The sequence below is a fragment of the Vipera ursinii genome, assembly GCF_947247035.1.
Source record: "Vipera ursinii genome assembly, chromosome: 1".
NCBI classification, from domain to species: Eukaryota; Metazoa; Chordata; class Lepidosauria; order Squamata; family Viperidae; genus Vipera; species Vipera ursinii.
The window spans coordinates 25123121-25143557 of record NC_139512.1 but is presented as its reverse complement, the minus strand read 5'-3'; the positions used below and the strand labels follow the sequence as shown (position 1 = coordinate 25143557).

General features: G+C 40.7%; 1 protein-coding gene across 1 annotated transcript; it reads right to left on the bottom strand.

Moving 5' to 3' along the window:
• Positions 1-208: 208 nt before the first annotated feature.
• On the bottom strand, positions 209-19453 carry CCDC198 (coiled-coil domain containing 198). The gene is made up of 7 exons (XM_083349663.1): positions 19156-19453; positions 11886-11923; positions 7098-7184; positions 4617-4718; positions 3871-4033; positions 2256-2323; positions 209-1961 (listed from the first exon to the last, which is right to left on the bottom strand). The coding sequence occupies exons 1-7, from the start codon at positions 19364-19366 to the stop codon at positions 1632-1634; spliced, it is 999 nt and encodes a 332-aa protein (XP_083205789.1). The 5' UTR covers positions 19367-19453; the 3' UTR covers positions 209-1631.
• Positions 19454-20437: the final 984 nt, after the last annotated feature.

Here is a 20437-nt window from a genome sequence, read left to right as displayed (position 1 = left end):
AAGGTAAAGGTTCCCCCGCACATGCGTGCTAGTCGTTTCCGACTCTAGGGGCCGGTGCTCATCTCTGTTTCAAAGCCTAAGAGCCAGCGCTTGTCCGAGGATGTCTCCGTGGTCATGTGGTCGGCATGACTAGACGCCAAAGGCACACAGAACGCTGTTACAAAAATGTATTGACCCTTTCTCAAAGTAATAAAGGGGAGCAGCAGAAAATACCTGTATTTCCCAATTAAAATTGACTAGCCTTCCCTTCTTTTTATGCATAGGACTAAAAGTCTTTTAAAAGACTATTGAACATGTCTTTTAAAAAATTATAGTCACCTTCAGAAGACCAAATCAGACATTCGTATAAGAAGCCCATGAAATGCTTAAATGGCATTATGTGAAGCATGGGTCAATTGATACCTTTGTAGAATACAGAGAGTTCTTTTTCCTGTAGTAGTCCAAGCCAAAAATGGAGGTGAGACATATTCCTACAACAGTCTCAATCAATGAAGAGATTTTTTAAAGAAAAGGTACATTATAATTCTTTTTAACTTTAAATACTCAAAATACAAAGCAGAAGCCGATACAACATTTTAAAAACAACAATAAAGACAAATTCTTCTCCAAATAGATAAGGCTGTGCTGATATACCACAAATAGTATTTCTCCTTCCATTAATATTACTACAAGAACTTAGAGAACAAAATAAAGATCTTTTAAAATATGCCTGATGTATGATTCCAGACTTTGATAAAACATAATTATTTTTGTACAGAAAGCATATTGAACATAATCAGGCAAAGCAAAAGAAATTAGAATAATGCAGCTCTTGCAAAATATATTTACATATTTCTTTATCTCTTCAGTAAGTTGTAAAATGAATCTCAACAAAATGTCCTCTGTTTCAGCCTCTTGGAGTAATTCCAGCTATTTAATCAAAGTTGTTGGAGTGATAGTACGTCCCACTTCTTTGCCTAGATCAAGCACAATAACTTCTTGCTCTGTTTCCAGAATTCACTTTCTTCTTTTAAAAGAACAAAGGTTTTTTTTTCCTCTGTAAGAAGAAGAAGAAAAAAAAGAAGAAGCGGGGAGGGGGGGGGAAATTCCCCAAGAATCTGTCCTGAAGCCTATGTGCTAAAGCCTATGCTTGAGAAAAAGTGTGTATTCATACTCAAAGGCTGCCTGGCATTTAGAATGGCAGGAGAACTTCAGTACTATGATGCAGGCTGACTATTGACTACAATGGCATATACTGTTTTCTTCTCTTGAGAAGATTTTCTAAGGCAAGAATAAATATGAATGGAGATAGAGATAGATGATGATGATGATGATAGATAGATAGATAGATAGATAGATAGATAGATAGATAGATAGATAGATAGATAGATAGAAAAAGAAAGAAAGAAAGAAAGAAAGAAAGAAAGAAAGAAAGAAAGAAAGAAAGAAAGAAAGAGAAAGAAGAGAGGAAAGAAAGAAAGAGAAAGAAGAGAGGAAAGAAAGAAAGAAAGAAAGAAAGAAAGAAAGAAAGAAAGAAAGAAAGAAAGAAAGAAAGAAAGAAAGAAAGAAAGAAAAATGAATTACAAATGGAAGGGGAGAATAATGCCAGAATACCATCTCTAAAAGGCTGACTTATACATGCCTTGTATAATTTAGAGTTCTTTATCAAAAAAATCATCAAAAAGGGTCATCCTTTCTGTCTTAGTTCTCACTAAGGCAGGCCTCCGATAAGGTTTCCTAAAGTTGTCATTGCAATCGCTCCAGTTATTGGTGTCAATGCTTGAAGCATCTGAAGATGACTCCATTGTTGCTTGTTGCTTCAACAGCCATGTTTCCACTTTCTCCCTCTGGTCTAGATGGGATTTAGGTGACCCAGACTCTTTAAGAAATTCTCTGTGCCACAAATCTCCTAACAAAACAAGCAAAGGAAATTTCAATATTGTATAAACATACAAGAAGAACTGTGATGCATAAATCACAACCTTGGATCAGTGCCATTTGGTCTAGCTTAGTCCCAACCTAGCACTTCAGAAACCATAATCCATTGATACAGTAGCTTTGGCCATACTGGCCATAGATTATGGGAGTTGAGAACCAAATTCTGTGAAGGAGATCAGGTTGGCTCCATAGCAAACAGATAAAATGCTAGAGGTTAGCGCTTTGGCTTGGATTATGTCAGCCTAATTTTTTATTCTAAAATATTTTAGATCAGGCATCAGGAATCCTAGTAGACACATAAGTGCTCGACATCTGAAGTCTGAAATCACATTGCCCACCTCCAATATACTGCACTTGTATATAATGAACTTTAGCTTTCTCCCAAAGGTGTCATTCTTCAGCAGTGCTTTTTTTGTAAAAGAAAAAGGTGCCGGAACTCACACATGCTATACAACCCGCCTTGCCTACCCTACAAGGTTCCATCCAAAAAAGGTGCCGGAACTCCATTCTGAGCATTCTATGACAAAAAAGCCCTGTTCTTCAGAGACAAAAGGACACGCCTTTCCATCAATGTACGAGTGGCTGTTTTAGTTTTTCGTGGTAAAAAATAACCAAGATTAATTTGTTAGCCTTTGAAGTATCACAAAATCTGTTTTTGTCTCCTTTTATGAAGTGAGCACAATAAAAGAAAAGGCAGATTCTCATTTCCACTTACGACTCATTTCCCTTTAGAAAGAGCTAATGGGGGAAAAAAATCTACAATCAAGTGTTAATCCCAAGGCATATCTCTAAAAATAATTACTTTACATTTAGTGGGAGAAACTACTCCCCGGAACACATGCCTATGGCCATTCTTTGGGCATTTTTTGACCTCGTATTCTATACTAACATTTTGTCACAGGTAGAAATGAATTCTGTGTAATTCCAATTCAGAAATAAATTGTGGCACCTGGAATGGAGTCTCTCCATTCCTAGAATTTCTAAAAGCTTATGGCATGGTACAAATTTTACCACATCCCTGATCCTGTACCATACAAGTGGATAAGGACTTTAAATCAAATCAAGTATCATTACTACAGATACGTATAGTAAAAAAAAAGAAATGGTTTGATGCAATAATTTGCTATTGGGAAGGGGAAGAAAAACAATAAGACAATAAAATGACATAGCTAATTAAATGTTTTTCACAATTGTATAACATGGTGAAGGGATTTGGCCACTTGATATGCGAGTGTGGGATTATCATCCCTTAAAAAGCAATAAACACAAAATTGATCAATGTGGCCCTTTACTTTATGTCATGTCTACCATACTAGAAGTCAGTTAGCATGCAATCTGTAAGCCTAGTGCAAAATAGAAATAATGCCTCTATGGCTGTATCCTTGGAATGATTTCATCCCAGTTGGAACCTGTATTTCCTGTTCTAATTCTAGTTACAGGGCATCTCTTGTTCTGACATTGTCCTGTATCACGTAGTGAGCAACTTTGATTACTTAGAATCAATATCCTTGTTTCAGTCACAGCTGAATGATGTAATATTTAAGTATATTGGTCTACATCTATTGGCAGGTACTGTAAGAAGATAGCAATAGCAGTAGCCCTTAGACTTATATACCACTTCATAATGCTTTACAGCCCTCTCTAAGTGATTTACAGAGTCAGCATATTGCCCCCAACAATCTGGGTCCTTATTTTACTTACCTTGGAAGGATAGAAGGCTGAGTCAACCTTGAGCCGGTCAGGAATGAACTCCTGGCAGTGAGCAGAGTTAGCTTGCAATACTGCATTCTAACCACTATGCCAAAATATAAATGGATTTACAGAGAGTTCTAAGAAGGAAACTATGAAACAAAGACGGCGCCAATGTAGAGATTAAAAGGTTAGGAATCACCTTAACCCTGTAGCAGTATCAGCAACATTGGCATGAAAATTGATTGCCTTGATGATACTTACCATGGCTTCCATTAAATGTTTGCCCATGCTCAATAGAGTGTTGCTCTTCCTCATCAGAGCTTCGAGTTCCCTGCATATACTCAAGAGTGCCCAGCAAATGAAGATCCCTCATTTTTGGCTTATTAAGCCTAGCCTCCTGTTGCAGACGCCTTTTCAGTTCTGCCTGAATTAAATAATTCCTTATAAGTTGCAAATATACAACAGTCTCAAAACTGGCTTAACAGATATTCCTCTTTCTGAAAGAAACTGGAATTGTTTTCAAAAATGCCAGCAGAATTTTAATCACCTTAAAAAAAAAGTTCTAGACTTCTGAGAATTTTTGGAGGAAAATCATGGTCAGTAGCTTATTAAAAAAAGGAAGAGGTTTGCATTATTGATATATTCTTAAAAATATATCTCTTATCTTAAAATAAGAACAAAGTTCTAAATTGCAGTTTCTTAAAAAAATAAAAGCTAATTGAGAAACACAGTTTTAACAGATATGGGCATTCAATTGCTTTATAAATGAACAGGTTTTATAAGATTTACATAATAACATATGTTTAATATGCTTTCAGCTTAATGATTAAAAAGAGCAAACAATTACTGCTATACATACTCCAATAATATAAATTTCTACAAAGCACACATCATTAAATTGCTATTCAGTGCATAAAACAGAGACTCCCTCAATTTATTCTATCGTCCACTTTTCTCCTTAAACATTCCAATGGTATTCTACCAGTAATAAAGTATCTCAGGTTTACCTCTTTTCTTATCTCAAGCATTTTCATCTGGAGTAAATACTGCCTTCTTCCAACAGGGTGCTTAGCAACTTGCTCTCCTCTCCCTATTTCCTTCCAGGTTAACTGGTGGATTCAAAGACATAACAAAAGGCTTTTAGGAAACAAAGCCAAGATCGCACAACTCTTTTGAGAATATCACTTGCCTTATCCAGTTTATAAACTACCAGTAGGAAGTCAGGGCTGCCAAAATCCAGATGACCACTAGGTGGCAGAAAACTAGTAGATAAATAATCTTTATTGTTATTTTTTTTAACTGTGGGCACACTGGCACACATTAAAAATAAAATACCTGCTCTCAAAGGTGTACACATACATAACACACATAAACATGCTATATACAACATATGTATATACCTACAGCCTTACATATAAATACATATAAATATTAATCATTGTCTATCTTGAATACATAGCACAGGGGTAGGCAACCTCGGCTCTTTTATGACTCATGGACTTCAACTCCCAGAATTCCTGAGTCAGCATAGCTGACTCAGGAATTCTGGGAGTTGAAGTCCATGAGTCATAAAAGAGCCGAGGTTGCCTACCCCTGACATAGCAGAAAGAGGAAGCTTGAGAGTATCGTCTGGATTTTGGTAGTCAAAGACCAATGACACTGAAACAGTCTTCGCCAGTCTTCTTTTAAGCTACTTAAAATCACAGATTCTTTACCAACAGATGTAACCATAGAACTTTTGGGGAAGATACAGAGAAGGACTGGTGTTACGTCAATCTGAACTTTTCTAAGGCATCCATAGGCAGGGTCAATAAACCATGATTACACCAGTGTACATCCTCTTATGTGCATCCTAGGTACAGTAGCCATAAAAAGGGACAGGACTTGAACTGTGCTTTTGCAGCCTTCATCTTGACTTTTTTTTTTTTTACTTCCACCTATAAATACCCTACCGTGGAATGTAAGTGGTGAACAAAGGGCAATCTAATCAAACATTTGTCTAGTCTGCCCCAATACAATGTTTTCTTCCATTTAAATGGCCAAGGCTTCTGTATTTTCAATCCTGCACATTTGAAGGACAGCAAATTGGAGATAAGTACTCTAATCAATTTCACTTTGAGATTTCCTCTAACTGACTCTCCCTAGCTCAGACGTGTCAAACACAAGGCCCGGGGGCCAGATCTGGCCCACGAAGTGGTTTCATGCGGCCCGCGAAGCCATCCTGGAAACAGTGAGGGAACGGCCCCCACTGCCTTGGCCCTGGCCCAGAGACCCTCCTTCTGCCAGAGACCCTCAGATCTGTCCCACTCCTGCACAGGCCCCCATAGGCACCCTTGATGCGAACGATGTAGAGCTGGCCACGCCCACCCAGTAGGCCATATGCACTCTAGCCATGCCCACCCAGTAGGCCACGCCCACCCAGGTCATACCCACCCGGCCCCCTGAAGGCAACTACAATGCTGATGCGGCCCTCAATGAAATTGAGTTTGACACCCCTGCCCTAGCTGATTTGACAGAGAATTCCCATTATCCCTGAGCATTTGCCACATGGCGATCAGATAGAAACTGTAAACTTAAACACCTGGAATGGCCCAAATTGGAATAAATTGCTTTAGAAGCAGAGTAACTTGAAGATTGGTTGCAAACTAGCAACATGGAAATTGCATTTGCATTTTCTTAATGTGATAACCCTGCAGGCTAATTGGGACATAAAATCCATTTCCAGTAAGGAGAGGTCACCAATAGCAATTGTTAGCAATTTTTAACGTCATCTAGCTACTCTTCAAAAATAACTGTAATAAGGGCAGGCTTTATATTCCTTCAGGAATAGCTAGGTGATTCTATAGGTCACTAGTGGGTAAATGGCCTGTGTATCATGTTTTTTTTTTAAAAATACAACTAAAGGTAAAAGTTTCACCTGTCCAGTGGTGTCTGTCTCTAGGGGGTGGTGCTTACCTTTATTTCTTAGTTGGGGGAGACAGCATTGTCCAAAGACATTTCTGGGGTCATGTGGCTATCATGGCTATATGCTGAGGCACATGTCACACTGTTTGATTCCCACCAAAGTGGTACCTACTTATCTACTCACATTTGCTTGCTTTCAAACTGCTAGTGGGCAGGAGCTGGGCAAATAAAAAAGGACCTCATCCCAACATGCATTGCTCAGGTCTTGAACCCAGATTGCCATCTTATAAGCTCAGCATCTTTAACCACTGAGCCATCACGCCCCCTTAAAATTACAAGCACCAGACCTAACATGTTTGGTTTGCAAATATAAATGTAACTATATTTATCCCTACCTACTTGCCTACCTAAATGAGATGACAAAATGGTTTTCTTTCTATAGTGGAGGAAGAGGCAGAAGAAGGAGCAGATGGAAGCGGAGGCATACCTAACATTTTTTAAGAGGGTTGAATTTTAATTCCAAATTCATCTTTCTTTATTTCATAAATCAATTCTTATATGCCCAGTTTTCTTTCAATACTTACCTTTTCCTTCTGTGTCAGCGTCCCACCCTGCAAGTTCAGGCATTTGGATGCAGGGATGTTGTCTGCAAGAATAAATGGCTCCAATTTCTGCAAAGACAAGAAAAGAGTAAGACAACACTCTGGAATTAGAGTGAGCTAACTTGATGCCTGTGGCAGAGTCTATTTAAATATGGCCCTGTGAAGAGCAAGCTTGCAGTCCACAAGATTTTCATACATTTCATACAATAGGGATCAGCCTATTCTTCAAAGCACCTGAAGGCAGCACAAGAAGCAATGGATGGAAACTAACCAAGGAGAGAATCAACCTAGAACTAAGGCTTGAGTAGGGGGTTGGATTAGAAGACCTCCAAGGTCCCTTCCAATTCTGTTATTTTTTATTCTGTTATTCTAATCTGGGGACAGGCAAAGGTTGTGCTTTTTCCCTAATATGTATGTGGTGGCCTCAGATTTTTTTTTAAAAGTCAGAAACTCTTTTTTTGTACTTCCTGGAATGACCACACTGTTTTCAACATGCCCAGTGATGATGTAAGTGTACTGCTTTGTTGTTCTTTTAAAATTTACTTAGATTTATGTGTTTATCTCAGGAGGTTTTATCCTGCTTTGATCAAACAAGGTAGAGAGGCGATGCCTTCAGGGTATCACTCAGGGTGTCCATGGGGTGGTGTCAAAAAAAGTAAACCACCATGTGATCAAAATTCTCCCCCTTTTTACCTGGCCTGATCTCATGTTTCAGAAATGAAGTGTCAGGATCCACCCCAATCCACATCTTAGGAAAGAAAGAACTCTTGAACCAGAATTGTCCAAAAGGAGCTTTTACTAAAACATGTTTGGAGATGGAAATACTAGACAGGATCTGAAACTGTGTTACAGTTTGGTACTCTTTAAAGAGTCCCCACTCGAACCCCTTCCCTTCAAGCCATCTGGTTTGTCCCGGATCAATTAAAATTCAGGTGTCAAATCCTTCCATGGGAAAGAGGGAACTCTCATGTCTTTACTCCCTTCCTTTAGAGATTTAAATCGGAGATACAAACCAGACCTCTTCCCCCCCCTTCTTTGTTGTTTTAGTTCAAAGGTTCTCCCCCCTGGTCTTTGAAGACAGCCTCCTGGCAGTCTGAATAAACATCCTTGTGCCTATTAACATCTTCTCTTCTCCTCCTTGGAAAAATGTCAGAATCCAGTGGTGTTGTAAGATTTTTAGTACATATAGGATTTTATGAATGGGATATAAATGGATTCTGACATGAAGTACCATCCACAATTCTTTCCCAGAAAGTCTCATTAATCATAACTAGATAGATTTCGTTCTCAAGGGCATTCTTTTTAATCTTGCAAAGTTTTGCAAGTTTTATAACAATTTGTGACATTTTAACAAAGTTTCAAAAGCAGTTGGTGCCCACACAGTAGGGGTGGAGGCAGGGAGGTGGACTGTGGGCTGATGACGTTAGCATAGTGTGCTTCACCCCTTTTCTTGATGCATCAAGATGTCTCATGTCTGCTCAAGAGGGGCAGAGCTTGAAAGCGCAATGGTGTTTTGGCATTCCGATACGGGAATTTTCAATGTTTCTGCCATCAGACAAGGACTGGCCAGGTGTAACAGACAATAGATGTTTCATAGCTCTTTCCACATAGTTTGGTACTCAGTGCCAGTTAGCCTAGAATGGAATATAGGAAGTCCTTGACTTACAACATTCATTTAGTGATCTTTCAAAGTTACAACAGCATTAAAAAAGTGACTTATGACTAGTCTTCCCACTTACAACCATTATAGCATCCCAATGGCCATGTGTTCAAAATTTGGGCATTTGTCCCCTGGCAAGTATTTATGACAGTTGTGGTGTTGTGGGTTAATGTGATTGCCATTTCTAACCTTCCCAGCCAGCTTCCGACGAGCAAAGTCAATGGGGGAAGTGGGATTCGCTTAACAACAATGTGATTCACTTAATTGCAGTGATTCGCTTAATGTCCATGACAAACAAGGTTGTAATTGCTGCCTGCAATTAGTGCAGGTTCGCATCCCACCAGGCTCAAGGTTGACTCAGCCTTCCATCCATCCGAGGTAGGTAAAATGAGGACCCAGATTGTTGGGGGCAATTAAGCTGACTTTGTAATAATGCCGCTTGGTGTGTGTGTGAAAGCCCTAACAAGCAGGCATATACATAGAATGAAGGCTACTGCTAAGTTTGTAAGCCGCCCTGAGTCTTCGGAGAAGGGCGGGATATAAATGGAATTAAAAAAAAAATTGGATGCAACTCACTGAACAACTGCCTTGCTTAGCAACCAAAGTTGTTGTACCAACTGTAGTCTTAAATCAAGGACTGGGCAGACAGCTGGCCAGACAACCATTTCTCTTTGTAGGTGTATTTCCCAACAACCTTTTGAAGGATTGCATGTTGAATCTCTACTTATTTACCCAAACTGCAAGATATTTTACAGAAGAACAGTTGCATTCCCCGTAGATAAAAAATTATCTTTCACATTCTCTTCTACACTGAACAGATTTAAAGAAACAACAAATAAAAAAAATCAAAAGAAAAGTTATCACACATTTATAAACATTGACTCACAAATACATCCCACATTATTCAGTGGAATTTTTCTCAGTGGATCAACTTCTAACTTTTGGGTTTGTAAAGAGTGGTTACTAATCAAGGTACAGTCAGTAGGTGGCAGCCAGTAACACTACAAAGCTTAAAGGTTTTCTTAAATGTTGCAAATGCTGTTGATGTGGAAAAGAGAAGAGGCCCAGAGGGGACAGTCTTTCTAGCTGATAGACATCATTATGCACTCATGCAAATGATGTAAAAATAATTCTTCAATTTAAAATAAAAACTGCTAAATGATAAAGTTGTGGAAGATTTCCTGCAAGGAACATACAGCTTTTCGTCCACCTGAACAGACCCTATATTACCTAGGTCAGTGTTTCTCAATCTTGTCAACTTTAAGATATGTAGATTTCAACTCCCAGAATTGCTGACTGGGGAATTTTGGGAATTATAGTCCACACATCTTAAAGTTGATAAGGTTGAGAAACACTGATCTAGATCCCATCCACGTTTTCATTATATCTGACAGACACACACACACACACAAATAGGGCATTCATAAACTTGCTCAATATTTTGGGCAACAACCACAATATATGTCAGTTTTCGGAATTGAAAGTATCCAGAACCATTCTTGAGTGCTCCAAATATTTTATGATTTTAGAAGAAAGTATGGAACTGGGCTAAAAACAGTATTTAAAGAAACCCTCAAACCTTCAGTGATATTTCTCATTTCATCCTGTAGCATAAGATGACCAAGTCTTCTGCTTGACCCAGGCTAGTTTAAATAATGTTACAGGTCCAAGCCCATTTTATAGCTCACTTGAAAGAATTGTTGGTTCATTTACCTAGGCTATGTTTTTCCCCCTTTTGTAAACAATGTGGGACTTATCTGGAAAGAGGAAGTGGAGCCCTATAGACCAGGGCTTTTCAACCTTTTTACCCATTGTACCACTTTTAGGATATGGCAACATCCGAGTACCACCAGTCGGATGTCAAGTTGTCAAAAACTTGATGACCAAAAAAAAAAAGGGAAAAAAGTGATGAAGTACAGGTAGTCCTCGACTTACAACAGTTCGCTTATTGACTGTTCGAAGTTACAATGGCACTGAAAAAGTGCCTCCCAAGCCACAGCCGAGCAAGACACCTGCCTGCCCGCTCGGCGATGCTCTTCCTCCTGTCTGAGGTTTTCATTGTTGTGAGCATTTCTGTTGAGGATTGGCAGTGGAGGTGGGGTGTGGGGTGTTTGGTTTTTATTCCTCCTCTATGCTGGGTGGTTGCAGCAGGTTTTGGTCACTTCACATAACCCTGGGACACTGTGACCATCATAAATATGAATCAGTTGTCAAGCATCTGAATGTAAATCACAAGACCCTGGAGATGCTGCAGCGTTCCAGCTGATCGGTGCTTCTTCTGGGCTCAACAGACGTGCCGGGATCAGCGCCAAGCTCCAGCTGGAGCCTGGTGCTGATCCTGGCACTTCCGCTGAGCCCTGACAGCCCTGCAGCTCCAGCCATCTCTCGCTCAGGCTTGTGCGGTTCTGCCACCGGTTCAGCCCCTCCCCTGATACCACTTTTCTAGGATGGTCGTGTACCACCTGCCAGGTGCCAATGTACCACAGGTGGTACCCGTACCACTGGTTGAAAAGCCCTGCTATAGACAAGTGAAATGAATAAAATATGAGGTCAGTGAATCAGCTGGGTGAAGACTTGGCAATAAAAATTACACACTTCTATAGAATATACGCACTCTTAAGAATGTAACACAGATCTCATTAGAGAAGGCTCCTTCAGCTTCCATTGAGATAATATCTTTCATTGTTTTGCATTTGAAGGTACTGTATGTTTCCTCTCCTTTTTGCCCAATTGGCTAGTTTCCATTCAGAACTTTAGCATTTTCCCCAAAATTTGGAATGGAAGGTTCCTCATGAAACACCTCTTGCAGGTTCTTTTAATTTTACTCATTGCTGCCCTGCAAAACTAGGCCACACGAATCAACAAGCTAGCAGGATCTCATAAAGTATTTTCAGCAAGAAGAGGGTGCTGGAGGGGATTGATGGGGAGTGAAGAAGGAGGCGGACCTTCAAAGAGATTTTAGCAAATTGAAGAACACTAACAAGAATTCCTTGGGGAATGGATTTTTCTCACTGGAATTTGCTGATGTGACTTGAAGAGACAAGATGTCAGCAATTTAAATTCAGCCTCAGTGTGTAAGAGAAGGAACTAGGGATCAAGAGGCATCTTACCTGAAGCCTTCGAGGTGGATGTTGCTTGATGATGCTTCTTTCTTCTCTTTCTCTTCCTCCTCCTCCTCCTCCTCCTCCTCCTCCACCTTGCGTGTGGTCTAACAGATTTGGCTTGGGCACTTGAAAGAAAGGAAGCATTTTAAAAATCTGAGCTGATTCTGCAAAATTGGTGATTTACAATTTATTTATCATGGAAGGCTGATTATTTGAAATTTTTAAAATAAAGAATGGGGAACCCAACTCATATTTTTACCTTGCTTTTAGATTTTATTAAACCAGCATTTCTCAATCTTGTCAACTTTAAGATGTGTGGACTTCAGTTCCCAGAATTCCCCAGCGGGCAATGATGAGGAATTATGGGAGTTGAAGTTCACACATCTTAAAGTTGACAAGGTTGAGAAACACTGCATATAATATATCCCTTCTTATCATTCCAAAGCTGATAAGGGCCCTTTTTTTGTGAGTATGCAAAGCAGAGGTTCATGACAGACACTGTCCAGGAAACTCACAAAATTGACACTTCAGCAGGATTTGTGTGAGAAAACGGCTGTAAAAGAATTACAAACTGCCTTTTGCAGGAAATCACTTTTCCATTATAAACAACAAAATCTTTTTTTTTTACTTTTTCATCAAACCCAGATGTTTATGGAAGAGCTTGTGGCATAATAAAACAATACAGGATCTGTTGCTAAATGACCTGAATGCATTTGTATTCTCTGTAGTCTTTCAACTTGTGAGAAGTTATTCCACTTAAAGTAGAAGTACATTTCCTTTCATCTTTAAAGGAGAATAATCTGCTGCTAGATTATCCAGAAGAGGAGGAAGAAATATCCAGACAGAATCACATTATTATTAGCTTTGAGAAAACAAATGATCTTTTCATGGTATAGGTATGAAATGTGAAATAAAGACAAGAAACAAAAGCAACAGCATGACAAAGTACCAGCAATAGTGCATCGGCATATCTATGAGAAATATCACTTGTTTGCATGCCAGAACTGGTGGAAGCATAGGAAAGACAAATTAATAGAAATGTAAAAAGCTAATGTGCGCTTAGACTTTAAAATTCATACATATTCCAGAATTAACAACTGTCGATAAGAAAAAAGAAAAAAAGTCTTGGTAGTGGACGTGGCAGTACCTGGAGACAGCGGAAGAGAAGAGAAAGAATTAGAGAAGATAACAAAATACAAAGACCTGCAAACAGAAGTAGAATGACTGTGGCAAAAGATAGGAAGTGTAGTTGGTGCCTTGTGTACAATGCCAAAACATCTGGAGCACCATCAGCATTGACAAAATTTCCATCAGTCAATTGCCAAATGCAGATTTACCTGGAATAGTTTACAACTTGCAATGAAAGTTTCAAAATTAATAAATTATTATTATTAAAATTATTAATAATAAACATTGAAGAAATATAAGGCAACGGGTGGCTCTGTCAGATTCCTTGAATGCTATCTAGCATAGAAAGGCAAGTTAGAAATCACATCAGATTAATCAATCAACCAACCAACCAACCAATCAAAGTTTTGCCTTCAGACTGATCCACAAGCCAGTCAGGTGGGCCAGAACTCCAACTGGTACAGCCTTTTATTTCCGAAACAGTCAAGCAGAAGTCAAAACCACAAAGAAAGCATAAAATGGCCCCATTCCTTGTTTTTGAAATTTCTCCTCTTAAGAGAAATTTCACCTTGAAAAGGGAAGTTCTACCACTCAACTTCTCATTAAACTCTGCACCATGGGAATATTTACTTAGCACCTCATATCAAGAGACTTTTAAGACCTTATTTCAGAGCAGTGATAGGTGATGTGACAATGCATCCACAAAACCTTCTTCCTGACCCGTTTAATCTTTTTTGCTGGCTGGGGAATTCTGGGAAGTGAAGTCCGCATTGCCAAGTTCGAAAAACACTGGTTTAAGTTAATTCATTTTGTGTTTCTAATTAGTCTTTCCTTTGAACCTATATTAGGTCTTATCTCGCTGCGATGAGGGAGGCGAGGTGTAATTACTTCTCTACCCTCATCGCGTCCGCAGACAATCGCCCGGCCGCCTTGTTTAGGGTGACTCGCTCCCTTCTTAATCAGGAGGTGAGGGAGGATCCCTTGCAGGGTCGTGCCGAGGAGTTTGGTCAACATCTGTTGGATAAAATCGCTCGGATTCGGACCGGTTTGGACTCCAGCTGGGCAGAGTCTGACGATCAGGACACGGGCGGTCTTGTCAATGTTATCTGGGAGGAGTTCGATTCTGTGACCCCTGATGAAGTGGACAGGATTATGGGGAAGCTGAGTTCCACCACATGCTTATTGGACCCGTGCCCTTCTTGGCTGGTTTACGCAGCTAGGGAGAGGACACGAGGCTGGCTCCAGGTGGTTATATCTGCTTCTTTGAGTGAGGGTTATTTCCCCACCGTCTTGAAGGAGGCGGTGGTGAGACCTCTCCTCAAGAAGCCTGCCTTGGACCCAGCTGTATTGAACAACTTCCGTCCAGTCTCCAACCTTCGCTTTCTTGCGAAGGTTGTTGAGAGTGTGGTGGCGCATCAGCTCCCTCTGGTCCTGGATGAAGCGGATTATCTGGACCCTTACCAATCGGGTTTCAGGCCCGGGCACAGCACGGAGACGGCATTGGTCGCTCTGGTGAATGATCTCTGGAGGGCTCGGGATAGGGGGTATTCCTCTGTCCTAGTCCTATTAGACCTCTCGGCGGCTTTTGATACCATCGACCATGGTATCCTGCTGCAGCGTCTCAGGGGATTGGGAGTGGGAGGCACGGTTTTTCAGTGGTTCTCCTCCTATCTCCTGGGACGCTCGCAGTCGGTGTTGGCAGGGGGGCAGAGGTCGACCCCTAGGACTCTCGCTTGTGGAGTTCCTCAGGGGTCGGTCCTCTCGCCTCTCCTGTTCAACATCTATATGAAGCCGCTGGGTGAGATCATTCGTGGTTTTGGAGTTGGGTATCATCAATATGCTGATGATACCCAACTTTTTATTTCGACCCCAAACCACCCCAGTGATGCCCTCGCTGTGATGTCCCGTTGCCTGGAGGCGGTTCGGGTCTGGATGGGGAGGAACAGACTTCAACTCAACCCTGACAAGACTGAGTGGCTGTACATTCCGGCTTCCCGAGACACCTGGGATGTTCCACCTCTTTCTATGGGGGGTGAGCTTTTACCCCCTGTGGATAGGGCTCGCAACTTGGGAGTCCTCCTAGATTCACGACTCACTTTGGAGGATCACATAGTGGCCGTGACTAGGGGGGCTTTTGCCCAGGTTCGCCTGGTGCGCCAGTTGCGGCCCTATCTGGATCGGGAGGCCTTGTGTACGGTCACTCATGCGCTCGTGACCTCTCGCCTAGACTACTGTAACGCTCTCTACATGGGACTTCCCTTGAAGACTGCTCGGAGGCTCCAACTGGTACAGAATGCGGCCGCGAGAGTTGTCTTGGGAGTTTCCCGGTACTCCCATGTTACACCTTTGCTCCGTGAGCTGCATTGGTTGCCAGTTGTCTTCCGGGTAAGGTTCAAGGTTTTGGTTATGATCTTTAAGTCCCTACATGGCATGGGTCCGCGATACCTCGAGGACCACCTGCTGCCGGCGTCGACTCCCCTCCGCCCTGTGCGCGCCCACAGAGAGGGCCTCCTCAGGGTGCCTCCTGTCAAGGAATGTCGACTGGTGGCCCCCAGGGGGAGGGCCTTCTCTGTGGGTGCTCCGGCGTTATGGAATCAACTGCCGGTCGAGCTCCGGATGGCATCAGACCTCCGATCCTTCCGTCGCGGGTTGAAGACCCATTTATTTGAACTAGCGGGTCTGGCCTGATGGGGGTACTTGGGTTTTTTTATTGGTTTGTTTTAGTATTCTGGTTTTAACTTGGGCATTAATTTAATTATTTTTTAATGTTTGTATTGGTGTTTATATTTATGCCCTGTGAACCGCCCTGAGTCCCTTTGGGAGAAGGGCGGTATAAAAATCTCAATAAATTAAATTAAATTAAATTAAATTAGTCTCTTGATTCTTTTCCTAAAAACTGTACTTCAAATGTCTGAATTTGTCTTGTGTAATATGTCTGTCTAAGGGACACATTCCTGCTTGAATTTAATCAAATTTCTGTTATGAATATCTACTGTCAGTTTTGCCATTACTGCATATTCTCTCATTTTTAGTTTCAATAATTTTTAAAAGGACATACTGCCTGCCAGTTAGCTTTTTAAGTTTTTCCATTGCAGCCATTTGTTTTTCAAATGGTATTAAATATTAATACATCCACTATGGAAAACCGTTATATGTGGGTAGTGATGGCAAAATTCAGCTCCAAAGATTATCTTTGAAAATAGTTATGGAATATTGTTATTAATAATGATAATTTAATTGTAGTTAAATTTAAATTTAACAAGAAAAAAGTTAAGGAAATTGTTGTGTACTGGGTTTGTTGCGCAATAATGAAGACGAGGCGAGTGAGTTCAGCAAAGATCATGGTTTATTGCTTGCAGGATCTGAACTAAGGAAAAGGGCTGCATCTGCAGCAATTTATACCCTGGCCTCTAGGGGGTGGCCAATATGTTTGAAGCAACCCATTGCCGCCCTAGAGACAACCAATAGAGGCACTGGAGACGGGTTGTCTGAGGAGCTGGGAGCCGTTAGCCAGCTTCCCTGCTCAAACAGCCTTCCAGCATTTACCATGTGGTGTTCCCTTAACAAAGCAAGCCCAATACATTACATTACAGAAATGATTGGTCCATTAGTGGGGGAAAGTGGCAAGAAGGTGACAAGCGACAGGGAGAAAGCAGAACTATTTAACTCATTTTTTGCCTTTGTCTTTACACAAAGGGAAAAAACAGTCCAATTTATCAAAAACAGTACCATAAAAATAGTTTAGAAAGAAACAGAAGTTAAGATAGGCAAGAAAATGGTAACTGAGCACCTATCCAACCTACATGAGCCCAAATTACCAGGACCAGATGGATTACACCCCAAGGTTTTCAAGGAACTGACTGATGTGATCTCAGAACCACTGAACTATATTTTTCAAAGATCCAGGAGCAGTGGGGAACTACCAGAGAACTGGAAAAGAGCTGATGTAGTTCCCATCTTCAAAAAAGGAAAAAAAATGGATCCAGGAAATTACAGACCTATCAGCCTGACCTCAATACCTGGGACAGTTCTGCAAAAGATAATCAAACAACAAATTAGCAAACAGCTAGAGGCAAACAAAGTCATTACTAAAAGCCAACATGGGTTTATCAAAAACAGATCATGCCAGACAAACCTTATTGCATTCTTTGACCAAGTGACAAAATTAGTGGACCAGAGGAATGCTGTGGATATAATTTACTTGGATTTCAGTAAGGCATTTGATAAAGTAGATCACAACCTATTACTTGATAAAATAGAAAAATGTGGGTTAGACAGCATCACCACCAGATGGATTCATAGCTGGCTGACTGGCCGTACTCAGCGTGTGGTCCTCAATGGAACTGCATCTACATGGAGGAAAGTGTGTAGTGGGTTGCCCCAGGGCTCTGTTCTAGGCCCAGTGGTCTTCAACATCTTCATCAATGATTTGGACAAGGGGATAGATGAGGAACTCATCCAATTTGGAGATGACACCAAGCTGGCAGGAATAGCCAACAGTCCAGAAGATAGGCTTAAGATACAGGAGGATCTGAACAAACTGGAACACTGGGCGCTATCTAACAAAATGAAATTCAATGGTGAAAAAAGTAAATTTGTACATTTAGGCAAGAAAAACTAAATGTATAGTATAGGTGGTACCTTGCTCAATAGTAGTAACTGTGAGAGGGATCTCAGAGTCCTAGTAGACAATCACTTCAATATGAGCCAGCAGTGTGCTGCAGCTGCCAAAAAACTCAACACAGTGCTAGGCTCCATTAACAGAGGGATAGAATCAAGATCAAATGAAGTATTAATACCACTTTACAATGCCTTGGTAAGGCCACACTTGGAATACTGCATCCAGTTTTGGTCAATAGGATGTAAAAAAGATGTTGAGACTCTAGAAGAGTACACAGAAGAGCAACAAAGATTATTAGGGGACTGGAGGCTAAAACATACAAGGAACGATTGCTGGAATTGGGTATCTCTAGTTTAATGAAGAGAAGGATGAGGGGGGACATGATAGCAGTGCTCCAATATCTCAGGGGCTGCCACAAAGAAGAGGGAGTCAAGCTATTCTCCAAAGCACCTGAAAGCACGACAAGAAGCAACGGATGGAAACTAGTCAAGGAGAGAAGCAACCTACAGCTAAGGAGAAACTTCCTGACAGTTAGAACAATTAACCAATGGAACAACCTGCCTCCAGAAGGGGTGAATGCTCCAACACTGGAAGTTTTTAAGAAGAGACTGGACAGCCATTTGTCTGAAAGGGTATAGGTTTTCCTGCCCAAGCAGGGGGTTGGACTAGATGATCTCCAAGTTCCCTTCCAACTTCATCATCATTATTATTAATTGTAATTAAATTATTACATTTGAATAATTTGTATTTGTGAATTTCATAAAGGGAAACATTTGCTCGTACCAATTTGCCATACTTGGTGAAGATGCCGTCTATCTCATAATAGGGTTTCCATCACTGAATGACTAATAAATCTCCATCTCCATGCAAAGAGTCTTTATTACTCTTGCATTTGGATTGAAGCATTTTGCTAATCCTCAACTTACGACTACAAGTGAGAGCAGAATTTCCATTGCTAAGCAAAGCGGTTATTAAGTGAATCACACCCGATTTTACAGAATTTTTTTTTTTTTTGCAACAGTTGTTAAGCAAATCACTGCGCTTGTCAAGTGGATCATTCATTGAATCTGATTTTCCCCATTGGCTAGTCATTGGAAGCTGGCTGGGAAAGTCCCAGAGGGTTACCATGTGATCCTGGGGCACTGTAAATACATGCGGGAATTTCAATCATGTGACCTGAATTTTGATCATGTGATCGTGGGTAATAAGTGGGAGGACCAGCCTAAGTCACTTTTTTTTTTCAATTTTGATGTAACTTTGAACAATTGCAAAATGAATCGTTGCACTTTAAGGACTAACCTGTGTACGCTAATGCTAGCTAGAACAAAGAAGGTAAAAAGCAACACTACAATCCAAACCTCTTCAAACTTTTCAATTCCTACTTTCGATTCCAAATGTATCACATCACATTTTAGATATGGGGGAGGAGAGGAAAAAAAGATCAAGAGGGCCTTAAAGTTAGTGATTTTTTTTTAAAGAAGTCAACCATGTTCTATTTTTAAAAGATAAAAGAAAACGTTAGGTTACCTGTGGGATATCTTCCATAGCATGTCTCTCGCAAAGGTGGAAGTTGTCTTTCCAGAACTGGGTTTCTCCCTGATGAGGAAACAAATGAGCTTGGCAGGGTCTGGAACGAATAAACTGTCACGCTACTAGGCTGTTTTGGTTCTCTTTCTTTGCAGGGCATTGGCGTCACTTTGGTGACCTTCCTATGGGTCTTGGACGAATTCAAGCCCATGTTTCAGAGTTCAGGTGATCTGCTTTCCACCACAAGAGAAAGAAGAAAGAAAGATGAAGCCCAGTCTTGGAGTTATTAAACTTAAAAGATGAAGCCCAGTCTTGGAGTTATTAAAGTTATTAAAGAGAGAGAGAGAGAGAGAGAGAGAGAGAGAGAGAGAGAGAGAGAGAGAGAGAGAGAGAGAGAGAGAGAGAGAGAGAGAGAGAGAGAGAGAGAGAGAGAGAGAGAGAGAGAGAGAGAGACCTCATTCCCAGTCTCAAAAATAATACAATGCAGTCCTCGTTATAGGGTAGCACTGAGAAAGACCAACCTCAAAGCTGGAGAACATTTTGTTATGTAGGCATCGGTTCTCAAGGGCTTTGCTTTAAATCAGGAGAAAGATAAAGCACAAAATGAAGTTCAAGGTATTTCCTTAGGAAGACAGATGCGTAGAAGAGGAGAAGCCAGCTTTGGTATTCTGTCTTGTTGATTTATTTAGTAGCTTCTTGAGATGAATCTGGATTCCCCACGTAACTATAATATAGTTCTCCAAAGGGCATGTTTCTTTCAGAATATACCCATATGCATATGTGCGCATGTACCAAAACACACATTTATCAAGAGCCAAAGGCCATGTGTTGCTATGGAAACTCCTTTATAAACTTTTCTCATTGCCACACTTGGTGAGTCCAGTTAAACATTGACCTGGTCTGGGAGCTTCCTCAAAGGAAAGAATGGGTATCTGGCTTACTCAACCTGAATATTAAATTAGCCCCAAGCGTTCTGGGAATTCAGTGTAAAAAAATTACAGAACAGGAATTTGAGAACATACCCTTCTTTCTTTTCACCAAGGTACAGTTAATCCCAAACAGTCTGATATGGTGGTTACTTCTACCACGCCCCTTCTACCTGGAATGCCGTAGTTAGTTTCCACACTTTAAAAATGGGAATTCCAAATAGGACATACATAGGGTACCTTGGAAACAGGCTTTCTTGGATAAGACTTTAGAAGTATGGTCTTACTCAAAAGGAGAGTTGCTTTATAGATGCTCTGGTGTGATGTTTTTCAATCCTTAACAACTTTAAAATGTA

What these genes read in the sequence shown, in the direction of transcription:
- CCDC198 (XM_083349663.1), bottom strand. Translation starts at nt 19,366, where the DNA reads ATGGGCTTGAATTCGTCCAAGACCCATAGGAAGGTCACCAAAGTGACG. An exon ending in CTATGGAAGATATCCCACAG is followed by an intron (nt 11,924 to 19,155) that starts GTAACCTAACGT and finishes AAAGAGAAGAAA; the next exon opens with GAAGCATCATCAAGCAACAT. An exon ending in CGCTGACACAGAAGGAAAAG is followed by an intron (nt 4,719 to 7,097) that starts GTAAGTATTGAA and finishes TGAATCCACCAG; the next exon opens with TTAACCTGGAAGGAAATAGG.